The following is a 13,644-nucleotide window of genomic DNA, read 5'->3' on the forward strand; positions in this document are numbered from 1 at the left end:
AGCACAGCGCTATGATGATCAGATGATTTGAAGTTGACATATATTACTGGTTTGTGCTGATGCAGAGTTTGTGATGGTGACCCTGTCACTGCGTTTCACAAACGTGACGGTAGCAGAGACAGAATTCACCTTCTACAACTGCAGTTTGGTCCAGCAGCTGTCTGGACGTAGGCCGTGAGTACATGCATACGCATATCTCCACCCAACATGCAATATCAAATGCAATCTAGCAAAATATGTTATGTGTTAGTAGGTCTTCCAAGGTATTATCAGTGCATAAGTAAAGCCATGAGTTGTTTTGAAAAATTCAATATTCACAAATTAGTTACATGTTAATAGAAGTCATTTCATTTTCTGTTTGGGTTTGGCATGCAGGGATACTAAGCTGAAACCGTAGTTATTACAGTGTATGTGAGAAGGAGTTGTAGGAGTTGTCACAATGGCTTTCTAACATTTGTACTGCCACTAATTTTTCTCATGATTTGTTTATTTTTTATTTTTTGTTCTGCCCATGTCACTGCTGTGTGCTTTGCTAGATGCCAAGGGTGTGTTAGCAGTCGCTGGGGGTGTAACTGGTGTATCCACCAGCATGTCTGCACACACAAACACACCTGCAGCCAAGGAGTCACCATCTACAACCAGAATGTGAGTTCACATTGAAGGGACACTGCTGATTTTTAACCAGGTCTCACTCTCCATTTTATGGACAGTGTGCGCAGATAAACGGTGTCCATCATTGATGACAGAAGTTGATACATTTCGCATAACCCGGCAGACTTTCACTCACGGCACGAGCGGGAAATTTCTGGTGCTGCAGGCACATGGGGAAGCTTAAAATTTCATCTGCACACACTCCCAACGTTATAGTGACACAGATCTGGTTGGAAATTGCAAAGGTCCTCTTTAAGTCTGAAAAAGAAGGCTTTTGAATGTATTTCTAAATGTTTTAGAGACTTGTTGATTCAACCCTATGAACCTATGGAGGAACTAACCATGAAGTTGAATGAACAACTCTATAAACTGAATATCATACCCTTCATGACGGTTTAATATATTGCAGGGCTGCTGTATCAGATTTAGTTTGATGTACACTTTATTTTTAAGGGAAAACACTGTGTGACTATTTTTTCTTCCTCTTTGTTGAGTATTTATCATTGTGCAACAGGTGTACATATTTATCAGTGCATGTGCCACTGTTTGTTATGTTTGGTGTAGTTTTTTGTTTTTCTGTCTGTCTTTTTTCAGTACAGTATTTTACCATGAATCTTTTTTTCAGTCATAAGTTGCTTCTTTATGTATCTGCATACCCCTCTGTTTTATTCTAATTTGTCTCGCCCTTGCTTTTTTTTGTCCTTATTTGCTTGTGCTTCTCCATCTTCAAGTTCAAACCGCCAACACCCACCATCCCGCCACCTACCAGAAAACTGATCCCTTTACCTCCTACTGTCTGGGCTGTTACAACAACAACAACAACAACAACAACAACAACAACAACAACATCACAGCCACCACCCACAGAGACACCCACCCCCACTACAACAGCTGCCCTTTCAACTTCCTCCACAGTGACACCACTCACCACCCCTAATGCTGAAACCGCCTCCCCCCTTACCCTGGCCCCAACTTCCCCCTTTGACAGGATCCTCAGCCAGGCCACTATCGCACACACTGATGTCACCACCACAAATGGGTCCCTCCCTGATGTGGAGGAAACTACTGAGGGAGATGGTGGCACTATAAGAGGTTTTTCAGAGACCTTGAATAGCACTGTCAAAACTCCCAACACTACATTACCCAGCAGCACTAGTGTCCAGGTAGACTCTGAGCTGAAACTTTTAGAGTCTCTTGGTGAAGCAGTGGGCTCTTCTTCTGATGTGAGCTCAACCACCTCCAGTGGAGTGTCCCTGTTAATGGACGTCTCTGTCAGAGACAATAAGGAGTCCATTCCTCTGCTCGGCTCTGAGGAGAAGGACTCGCCTCCGTGGCTGAATGAGTGGGAGAAGCCAGAGGGAGACACTGACATGGACTCTGCAACAGTTTCGTCTGTCGCTGGTGCCAGCGAAAAGCCACTCATCTATACACTATTACCCGAAACAGTAATTGACCCCAACGCTGAATCTGCAGCAAACTACCAATCAGATTCTTCGACTGAGACTTATGTTCTGGTGAGTGCAGAAGCCGTATGTGCAGCTAGTCTAGAAATAGTAGTGTCGCCACAGTAACAATAGGAGAGTCATTTTGGGAAAGACAATTTTTGCTTTTCCTGAGAGTTAGATCAGGAGAACAATAATTGCAGGCGCTCCGAACTGCTCTCATACAGTGATTATCACTGATGATATCATCAGAATCAGCACAGGAAATACTTTATTGATCCCAGGGGTGAAATTGTGGGTCATTACCGTCGCTCTGACTAGAGAAGTATAGCAATTAGAAATAAGTATCAGCACAAGCATATCAAAATATAAAATAGAAATAGTAAACACTTAAAATAAAATATATATGTAGAATAATATAAATGCAAAGACATAGAGTAATAGACAATAAGCACTAGTCCAACCAAATTCATTATGTCTTCACTAAATGTAGTCTTTACTTTGTTTCCTCTGAGAAAGACTGCAGGATGATAGCAGTCGAAACATGTCAAGGTAAAATTTAACACTCTTTTAATACTTGTCTGTCAACAAGAAGCAAAGTAATGACTACAGTTAGCACTAGCATGTTAATTGTATGTGAATATTGAAAACTTAATATGGATAATGTCCTGAGTGTGTTAAGAGTGTAAAATATTAAACTGTGCCTTCTGCTACAATGTATAAAACTAGTAAGTAAGTTAAAAATCTAAGAATATACATGTTTGTGCAATGCTACAATAAATAACATAAGTAAGATTAACAATAACAATATATACAATATGTACAATATGTGTCACATGATAAAAAATAGCCCGCATCCAAGAGAATACTGCACATTGCAGAGAGGAAAGCTGTGATTGAAATATTGCACCAAATATTGCAGCTAAGACAGCGATATAAAGAATGATTGCACCTTTAAAGCCCTATTGCATATTTGAAACATAACACAAAATTAATGTAATCTCAGACGCAAAGATGGAACTGAGAAATTGAAGGCACTTACCTGACAGGTCTTATTGACCCGTCTACCCTCCACATACCATCACTGTTCATCTCACTCAATGCCAGCTTCATTTTATCAAACAAGCTAAGGACAGCTGTCATGCCTGATCATGATATAATTTATTTTTCAAGTCAACTCCCTTCTCTTGTTTTACTTGTATGTCCAATGTCTCATTGCTGTGGTTTGTTTTTGTGTTGGTGGTCGTTCGGGTATTGCTTTTTTTTTTTTTTTTTTAAAGTTCTGTGGTTTGCAGTTCTTTTGTTTTTATAGTCTCACATTTCTTACTTTCTGCTATGCTGGGTATAAGATGGGATAACTACTCTCACAGATTTATTTATTTTTTTTAGAGAGATCAAAATCAAAGATGACGTGAGTTGGATCATTTTTTGTGGACAGGCAGATCTGGGTTGGGTGGATCGGAGGAGAATGTGCGGATTCTTAGCACCAGCTGTAATGTTTTAGTTAGGGGGAATTATTATTATTTGAGGTTGATTTTCACAGATCGAGCTAAGACCCTTATTTCTAGTCAAAGCAAATAGCAACAGTTCAGTGAAAGTCTTTTGATGTTGTTGCATGATGACACTCACATGCACAATGTCCGTATAAAATTTGTTAAGATCAAGGCAAAAGAACTTGACCAGCATGGCGCTCTGATCTAAACTTTGGTATGAACTGAACAAGCCCTTAAGACGCAAGGGTTCAGCTCTTTAGTACATAATATATGGGGATGATTGTGAAATGGACCATTGTAACGGTTAATAATGTGTCACCAGGAATGTCCGTGTGTGGAGAATGTTCAGGATTCCTCTCTCCTTCCCGTCAATGTGGAGAGGAAAGTCACTTTAGTGGGACAACACCTCAACCTGTTTCAGGTAATATAACCATCCACATGCTCAGCACTCCCTTAATTCAGTAAGGTAAGACTGCATTAACCCTTAGGGACTGTTTGGTGCATTGTTTCATTCTTCATTTTTTGATCATTTTGGCTGTGTTCATAAATATGGCAAACAATTTGGCAAGATTGTGTATTTTTGTTTAATCTTGGAATTTCCATCTCAGCTATTACAATAATTCTAAAATACACAGTGAAAACTAAATTGATCCATTCGTACTGTTAAGTGCAAAAAATGGACCATTGAAACCCATTCAAACTGAAAGTTTTGATCTCACACCCATCAATCATAAAAACGTGCACTGTATTATTTTTGGGTGTCATCCTGGGCTTCTGTTTTGGAATTTGTAATATTTACAATTTTCCACCCAGTTACGTCATTTTTTATGACAATTGGCATATGGAGAAAATACATGCTATTTCCTCTAGGTGCACTGTCACAATCAATGTTGCTGCAAATCACTGACATATCCCAGGCTGTCAACAAAGAAAAATCTACTAAGCCAGTAGTATATTGAAAATAATTTATTTTTTTGCATTTTTATTTATTTATTTTTTATTATCTAAAAACATAGTAGCAATGTAACAGAAACCTTGCATTTAAGAGATTATAATTCTGAGAATTTATGATTATTTGATATTTATGGATAGGAATGATGTTGGTCAAAAACTAAAGCAGGCCCTAAGGGTTAATATAATTTTACAGTAAAGTCTCTTAAATACAAGAGCAGCTTTGCAAACATGGTCTGCAGAGCAATTTTCCCTTGCATATGGCTACATTTTCTCTTTCAGTTAGTAAGGACATAAAGGCTCACATTAATGCTCTAAACAACGGGGGAGGGTCTGATGCATGCTGTGGTTTTGGATATGTTTTTTAGTCATAACAGTTTTAGTGTTTGTTTGTTTTGTTGTCCTGAATTCGAGATCATACAAATTAGCGTTTGCAGTGGCACAGTGGTTCTGTGACAGTAGAATAAAAAATTGTATTGTACCCAAAGTGACAGGTCACAATGTATATATTTTTTAATGTGTGTCTGTGTAGTTAAAGTTAAGTTAAGTGTGGTTTGTACATTCAGGATGAGAATCTGGACTACGAGTGTGTGTTGGACATTGAGAATCAGTCAGTGGTGGTGGACGCCGCTGTGGAGCCGGACGCCACACAGCAGTCAGTCTTCTTTATCACCTGCCAGCCCCACCAGGTCAGAAAATATATTACTATAGTGAATCTTCTCAGTGTGTTGTTGTGTTTAGCCCCTGAAAACTCAGTAATTATTTCTCCACAGCTTTAAATATCCATGAGAAAATAATCAACCATCACAGTTAAAGTTCATTCAAGATCATTTGTTGTTATTTATTAAAAGACTCATCTAAAGACTCATGGTACTGTACATCTTGTGGTTTGAGGTTTGATTAGATTTTGACCCATATTCCTGGGAACATAAGCAAACAACCCCATAACTTCCATCAGATTCTCATTCAAATGTTGCAAAATTGATTGGTGTGAAGAAGTACTTGATGTCTCTTTTTTTCCAAATGAACCTTGCTGCCTTAACCCTTTGGAAACTGAGCAAATGGGTTTGATTTGTTTCAAAAACATAGGGAATAGGCAACAAGCAACTTAACAAGACATTGCCCCAAAATTAGCAAAAAATGGTTAAGAAGTTACCAGAAAAAAATACTTGAAAATAAACAAAAATAAATAAATTAAAAAATTAGAAGTAATAATAAAGCTAAGAACACAAACAAACAAGAAAAAGACCTAGAGTGCTGAAAATAAAAAATAAATAAATCAATAAAATAAAGTGTATATATATATATATATATATATATATATATACTTTTTTTCTGTAACAATTTTCAATGTTAAATTATGCTAACTATAAATATATTTTGTGGACATTTTCCTTGTTTTGGGCGTAATAATGCTCTTCTCTTTTAAAGTCATTAGCAGGTAAAATTCCTTGCAGTTTCTGTGTGACATTTCTTGCCAAGTTGGCCGTTGCCTTTTTTCCCATGATTTCAGAAGAAGGTTAACCATTTTGATCAAGGACAAAAGCAGAAATGCATTAATCTGTAATGTAAAACAACCCAAGCAGTTCAACCTTTTGCAGAATATTATATCTTTCGTAGTTACAAGGTGACTGAGAAAATAAGCCTTGAAATACAAGTCCCTGTCACAAAGTGCATACAAAAAAATTCAAAGCCAAGTAAAGTGTGACAGTTTAGTATTTCTAAACCTGAACCCCATTTCCCTTTGCTTTTATAAAGATTGACAACTTATTTGTCTGTCTCAGTCTGATGGTCAATTAGAATCCATTCATAATGGCTAAATCTACAAAAAAAAGGTCATAACTAACAGAGATAAACCAGCGGCATGCTGTATTAGCAGAAATCAATAAACTGCTGTTTGCTGATCTTATCCCTCTGTGTTTCCATCAGTGTGTTTCATTAGCTGTCATAAGCCGATCATTTGACACAGACTGTTAACTGCTGCTGCACGTGGATGTGAATAACATCAGCTCATATACCAAATCATAAGCAGTGCTTCTATTGGTTTGACCATCGATTGCTTTTATTGTTTCAGTACGCCTATTCTGCACTGATGGAGGAATACCCAGTCATGATCAACGTGAGGAGAAAAAACAACTTCCTCATTGACAGCTCTGAGGATCTGTATGGTAAGGGTGGTTAATAGTTTGTTTTTGCACGTGCGTGTGTCTGTATGTGAGACCATATATGTGTTATAGTATTTGTGTGACTGATTACATACATTAACAGATACATATCGAATGGTTGTTTGACATTAAAATAATGGAATTTTTTACACAAACTTCATTTTCTCTCCCTTGTTTCAGTGACCCTGTTCAACTGTTCAGTGGGGCGGTCAGACTGCAGCCGCTGTCGCACTGCCGATCCCAAGTACGGCTGTGTTTGGTGTGGCGGCGCTGCGAGCTCTCGCTGTGTGTACCAGGACTCCTGCACTGAGGAGATCAAACACACCTGTCCTGCACCCGTCATACATTTTGTAATAATGATTTACCATTCTTTCAACACTTTTTTTCCTGAGAGATAAAGCAGGAAAAATGAGGGAAATAGGTGGATAAATTAAGTTTTCTAATGAATACATTTCTTACTTGTGTGTCCTGCTTTGGTCCTCTTCAGTTGGACCCAGTATCTGGTCCTGTAGAGGGAGGGACAGTAGTGACTATTTCGGGCTCGAATCTCGGCCAGAGAGCTGAAGACATTCAGGACTCGGTCACAGTTGCCGGGGTTCCCTGCATGGTCATCCACAGCAGATATGAAGTCTCCTCAAGGCAAGTCAAGGGTGCACCTAAATATTAACTGCTCGTAAAGTTTTTCCATCTTTTATAACAATATCAACCTGATGTCTTTATCTTGCAGGATAGTGTGTGAGACTACGAGCAGCGGAGGAGAGAAGAGCGGCCAGGCCTCAGTCAGAGTGAGGGGAGGAGGACTGGGACTGTCTGCTCAGATCTTCAGCTTCCAGGTAAACGCCTCAGCAGTCACTACGTTAACATGAGAGGCTGAGTGATAAAAAAAATCTTGACAGGGGATTGTAATAAAATTTTTGTAAATTACGATGATAATGTATTTATGTTTTTTCTCAATATGAATAGGGCGGGGCTGAGCTCCACAATGTGTACTTACCTCCAGAGCGGAACCAATGAAACAGACTTTGGGATATATTTTACTGGAGTCAATAACGACAGTGCTCACTATCCATAAGCACAACAAAAGGGAGACAACACCTGTTCAACAGAAATGTAACATTTTTGGCCACTTCGTCCACACTAGCTTGTTCCCTCTTCTCAGTCCCTACTTGGTTTGTCCACACAGGGACGGAGCTCAATTATATGAAAATCAAAAGCGACTAAGTCCAGATTAAGACGAGAGTTACAAATATAATTAAGGTTGTCACTTCCATCACCTGAAAAGTTACCGCCCTGTTGACCACACTATTACAAGACAAGCTAACTTATTTTGTTAAGGCAGATAATCGTGTTTGCAAAGTTAAATGTTACATTTAGATTATATTCACTAGTAGTAGTAGTAGTAGTATTAGTATGTATTTATTATCTTTTTATCTATATGTTTTAATCAGTTTACTCAGTTTCCGGTTTTTATCAGTACTCTTATTTTAGCGCTTATATTAATTACAAAGTCTCCCAGCCCTATTTATACACACACAAAAACCATCAGAAATCAGGTAAACTTGTTCATTCATTTATGCAAATGTCTGTATAACTGCTGAGGATGCATAATCAGAGTTCCTCCCTAAGTTCAGCTCTGTGCTGAGCGTTCCTCAGTGAGAGCAGCTTGTCCTCACAGTGTGATTATCTATCCATGTCTGATTTTTACATTACAGTTTTACAGAGGTCTTGTAAGATCACTTCTTTCAAACTCCCTCTGATTCTTTTTTTTCATCTTCAAACTCGTAGTCTTCAAAACTAACTGATTTTGACTCATTCGAGGATATTTATCAGATCTCATGCAGCTCCCTCTGACACAAAGACCTTGTTTATTAAAGCGCATGTAAACCTTTTGAATATCCACAGAAACCCCTGCTACAGCCTCCCTGCAGGCCTCAGTGTTGCAGGATTGTTTGAATAATCACGCTGAAGCAAGTAAACAAGCATTTAAAACACAAAGACATCTCTCGGGCATTTTCACACCCAGTTCACAAGCAGCAGTTGCTTTGAATCCTTACATGTTTGCCCCCCCTGAGTTCAGTTCAGTTTCATATATGAGACCACAGTAATTGCTCTTGGGTGTGGATCAAAACAGGCGCGCTAAGACCTCACTGACAGGGGAATCCCTTGGTGTTTTTCAAAACTAATCCTGATATGCCTCATTTGGAGAACGTGATGCACCTTCAGGAAGCCTTGAGGATGATCGACTGTAACAACCCAACAACATGTAGCTGTTGAATGTCGGTTTTTGTTTATCCAAGAAAAAAAAAGTACTTTCCACACAGAAGATTTCTGAAAAATTAAGAAAACAACAGCTCCCACATGGCTTTTGATAATTAGGCTTTACTTGAAATTGCGCCTTGTGAAGTGTAAGTGAACCGCTGCAATGCAATAACAGCATGTCTGCTTATTTGCATTGCAGTAAAAGGACTGTAGGTCAGACAACAGCCTTTAATGAAGTAGCCCAAGTGACAAGCTAAACTAAATCTGTATACTATCTGGCTGTGATGCAACCTCCTAGTGTTTCCCAGAATGCCCTGGTGTCTCTTTTATCTTCCCAATAAATCACCCGCACACTATCGGATTATTGATTATGCATTTTTCTCTCTCTTGTGCATTTCTACATCTCATCACATCCTTTATCTTTCTTCATCTCATCTGTCCTCCGTCACTAGGATCCCATGCTGAGCAGCGTCTTCCCCCAAAGAGGCCCCAAAGCAGGAGGCTCGTCTCTCACCATCAGAGGCCGCAGACTGAGGACCGGACACCCAAGTGAAGTCAGCGTCCTGATCGGAGGAGTGCCATGTGTGGTGTGAGTGTCTCTAACTGACCACTATGAGTTTCACCATTAAGAGTTAGAAAAATTTTTTTTCTCTTTGTGTAATAAATTGATTTTTTTCCGGGGGGGGATGACAAAAAATGTCATCTATGATCAGGTTAAACATCCAGGAGGATCAGATCAGCTGTCTGACCAGAGGCAGCAACAGAACAGGAGAACATGGCATCACTGTGCGGTTTGGTGGCTCAGAGCGACACCTACAGGGTTTGGTGTATCATTACACCCCCAATCCCAACATCTCCATGGCTGCTCCGTCCAAAAGCTTTCTCAGGTAATTGTCACCCTGCATGGAGAAATCTTGAGGAATTCAAATGTCTCCAGTGATCATGTACATAATATTAATTGTATAACTGCTGTCATCGCACTGTTTAAGGTTTAAGTTGTTGTGTTTAAACTGAGACATTTAGCAAAAATCTATTTTAGGAAGTAAACTCAAAAGATGTGTTGCCTGTCCTGGTTGTCATCTAGAGGGCTTTTTTCCAAGAGAAGAAACTCAATTCTGTTCAATCTAGATTTTTTGAATAGCCAGAAAGCCTCTACTTGTGCTTTTGCTCTGGCGTTTAACGTCGTGTTTGCTAAAACTGTCAGTAAGGAAAATTCATGAGATAGATAATCTGCAGGAAAACTAACGTCCCTCCTTGTCTCCCTACAGCTTTAATTGCCATTTGCAAAGATTTATCTTCTCAACAAAAACAACTAATCGGACAGAAGGAGTTTCTAAAGTAGCTGTCAGTCATATCCTGCTCATGGAAATGCTCTACACTGTCAAACAACGCGGCACTCCTTAAACGTGAATCAAGATCCTGTTACTGCATTATGTCATTTTTTGGTTTAACTGTTTCCATAAACATATTTTTTCAGCGCACTGTTTAGCTGTTAAAGAAGAAGCTCTGGACACTGGGTGTTGTTTGTTTTGGCAGAGGAGTGTGATTTTTTCTTTAATTTTTCACGTATTATCTGTCTTATTTAGTGTGTTTAGTTTAGACCGTTTCAGCAAAAATGAAAAAAAAAGTTTTCCCCCCTTTTTGAAAAAAAAATAAAGGTTACCAACTGGTTAAGGTTAAGTTAGGTTTAGTTGTAAGTGTCATATCTCAGGATGCAGAAAAGCTGCTGCTGTGTGCAGTTCCTTTGTAGTCTTAAAAAACATAAAGTGAAACATTGAGGTGGAGCAAAGTTTGCACCTCTGATGGTCAGCTGTGACAGCCTTAGTAAAAGACTCCATGTGCAAGACTGACTCCATGACTCCAAGACTCTTAATATGAAATATGATGAATAAATCTTTGTTTTCCTATTTTGCCTTTGCAGTGGAGGCCGAATTATCAGAGTTTCGGGTCAAAACCTGGATGTGGTGCAAGAGCCGAAAATGAGGGTTACCCTCAGTCCTCCTGATACTCTCCCTCCCAGGAGGAGAAGGAGCATCAATGGGAGGAACGAAGGAAGCCGAAACAGACGTCAGGATCATCGGGGTCCACTGAAGAGATGGAGACGGATTGTCCCAGAAGTGGACTGCCCCGAGGGGACACTGTGTCATGTCAAACAGGTCTGTTTCACACGGAAAAAGAAATGTACTCAACTTCTAACTATGTGTATATATTTTTTTATAGTTTTCTTTAAAATATATAAGCCTAAAAAGAGAGAATTGTTTTCTTTACAAACTAAAATATCACTAATACACCTTACATGACAAATAGATACTTTTATTGTTGCTGTGGGAAAATTGGTTTGCAGCATTTCACAAAGGCATTTTAGCACACAAACAAAAAGTCAGCATACTATACACATACCAATCTCATGACAGACACACAAACCAAAAAAACATTGCAGTAGACCTATAAAAAGATGGCTGACATACTCATTTATATGCTTATTCAGATGCTCATTATGTTATTGCTCCTGTGCTCTCCTTCAGTACGAGTCTCGCTGCACAGTCAACAGCTCCTCCCTCATCTTGTGTCCGACTCCGGCGGTGGGTCCAGAGGCCAGGAGGGCCAGGGTCAAAGTTCATTTCCTGTTGGACAGCTTGCATTTTGACTTCAGCACCGTGGGGAATGAAGCCTTCAGCTACGAGCCCAACCCGCAGCTCTACCCGCTGAGCCAGAACGACCCAAGCAAACCCTACCACCACAAGCCTGGCAGCATCATCTCTGTCGAGGTGGGCGCCAAAAACCCTCAGATGAAAAACCCACTTCTCTTCTTCTTTATGCTCCCAGTGTATGAGTCGATCTACAGGCTTCAAAACAGCTTTGAAAACTAAACATTGCACTTAAAATATTAATATATTAATCCCGACATTCCCTACAATGTTGAGTTCAACTCAGATACGTCATGCCGTATGTCATTGTGTATCTTTCCCCTCTAGGGAGAGAATCTGGATTTAGCCATCTACAAGCACGAGGTAGAGGCTCGGATAGGGGCGGGGGTGTGTTCAGTGAAGACTTTGACCCACAACCACTTGTACTGTGAACCGCCAGCTCAGCAGCCGTCCATCACAGCCAGCAAGAAACAGGATGGCACAGACAGTCTGCCTGAGTTCACAGTGAGTCAGAGTTCTCGTAATTCAGTAAAAAAGACTGAAGAGGCATCGAATTCATCGATGTAAAAATAAGGCCTTAATTGGTATTAAAATGTCTTAAATCAGTCTGTCGGACATCTTAAAAATGTAAAGAGATGTGGTTATATTCATTATTTTCTTCTGGCGTTGCATTGTGAAAATTTTGATTAACAGAATGCTTATCGCATATCATTCATGCAGATAAGGATAGAGGAACCAATGACACATATACTGACACCAATCACATGACAAATTAAACTTTTGTTTTCAGGGCAAACCAAATGGATACTTTAATAATAATATACGTTTTCTATGTGTTCTTTTTTAGGAGGTTTATTTTTTTCAGCATTTTAAGTATATTATCTAACTTTTTAACTAGATCAGTAAAGTTGTGATTTATGTTACAATAAACATTTTGACAAAATAGTTCCTAACCCTAAATAACTGATGCAGGTTCATGTTTTTTTTTTCTTAAATATTTTTTATCATAAAATTGGTCTTAATTACAAGTGGCATTAAAAAGTCTTTAATTTAACTTGTATTAGGCTGTAGGAACCCTGTGAGTAAATGTTATTGAAAACCTGAAAAGCTAGTTGCATATTTACATTTAGTATGATTCTACTGCAGCCTGGGTTGGTTAGTTTCGGCTTAGGAGGTAGAGCGTGTTGTCCACTAATTGAAAGATTGGCTGTTTGATCCTGGCTTTTCCATTGCACATGTCAAAGTATTCTTGGGCAAAATACTGACCCCCAAATTGTTAGTGTGTGAGTGTATGTGATTGTTAAATTGAGCAGCAGTTGCACAAGTGTATGAGTGTGTGTGTGAATGTAACATGTAGTGTTAAAGCACTTTGAGTTGGTGGAAGACTATTTACAAATGCAAGTCCATTCATCATTTAAAGAAGACCTTATATTCATATAATGTTACAATGTCAGATGTTTATATTTAATGGACACAAAGGTTCAAATATTGAGGTAAGAAAATCCACACACTAGATTGTGCTTGTAAATATTTAATACAATTACCACCGAGGTGACGTGGTCTGATGAAGAGCGTGAAGCATAAAACGTCACCTCAGTGGTATTTGTATTTAATATTTATGGGAGCATAATCTGGAGTGCAGACTTTGTTTTTCTTCTCTTGTATTATCTCTTGTTTAGTACCTAGTTTTTGTCGTCTGGGTGTGTGTCAGATTCTGAATGTTCTGTGTCAGGCTTTTTCTACTCTTGAGACAAGCTGACATCAGCCCATGACGGATTTTGATACACTGCTAGATGTAGCTACATGCTAACCTTAGTTAAACTGATAATGGTGGTTGCCAATATATTCCTGCTGGAACATGTCTGGTTGTGTTTAGAGCTTGTAGTGGTGATTTTTTCTTTACAAAAGAAAGTGCAGCTTTAATCCATTACAGTCGTTTCCTCGCTGCAGTGACAGTGCTGACATGACAAGATGCAGAAGATCTGGAAATGCTGACCAATTAGAGCAGATGGGCTTGTTTGGAAGAGACAGGCCT

At 39.1% G+C, this 13,644-nt stretch overlaps 1 protein-coding gene across 2 annotated transcripts in view; it reads left to right on the plus strand.

The window, feature by feature from the left end:
- plxnb1a (plexin b1a) overlaps positions 1-13,644 on the plus strand; it is a 77,140-nt gene that overhangs the window by 46,595 nt on the left and 16,901 nt on the right. Inside the window, exons 9-22 of one of the 2 annotated variants that reach the window (XM_088082480.1) lie at positions 66-174; positions 537-645; positions 1,383-2,165; positions 3,909-4,007; positions 5,104-5,226; positions 6,612-6,705; positions 6,883-7,052; positions 7,190-7,341; positions 7,430-7,535; positions 9,414-9,550; positions 9,675-9,848; positions 10,883-11,117; positions 11,487-11,729; positions 11,937-12,113. In XM_088082480.1, the coding sequence (XP_087938606.1) occupies positions 66-174; positions 537-645; positions 1,383-2,165; positions 3,909-4,007; positions 5,104-5,226; positions 6,612-6,705; positions 6,883-7,052; positions 7,190-7,341; positions 7,430-7,535; positions 9,414-9,550; positions 9,675-9,848; positions 10,883-11,117; positions 11,487-11,729; positions 11,937-12,113 (2,711 nt within the window). The remainder of the gene's footprint in view (positions 1-65; positions 175-536; positions 646-1,382; positions 2,166-3,908; positions 4,008-5,103; positions 5,227-6,611; positions 6,706-6,882; positions 7,053-7,189; positions 7,342-7,429; positions 7,536-9,413; positions 9,551-9,674; positions 9,849-10,882; positions 11,118-11,486; positions 11,730-11,936; positions 12,114-13,644) is intronic. The other variant, XM_088082481.1, reaches the window with a different exon arrangement.

The sequence above is a fragment of the Plectropomus leopardus genome, chromosome 9 (genome assembly GCF_026936395.1).
Source record: "Plectropomus leopardus strain MGB_pleo_1.0 chromosome 9, ASM2693639v1, whole genome shotgun sequence".
Classification (NCBI taxonomy): domain Eukaryota; kingdom Metazoa; phylum Chordata; class Actinopteri; order Perciformes; family Serranidae; genus Plectropomus; species Plectropomus leopardus.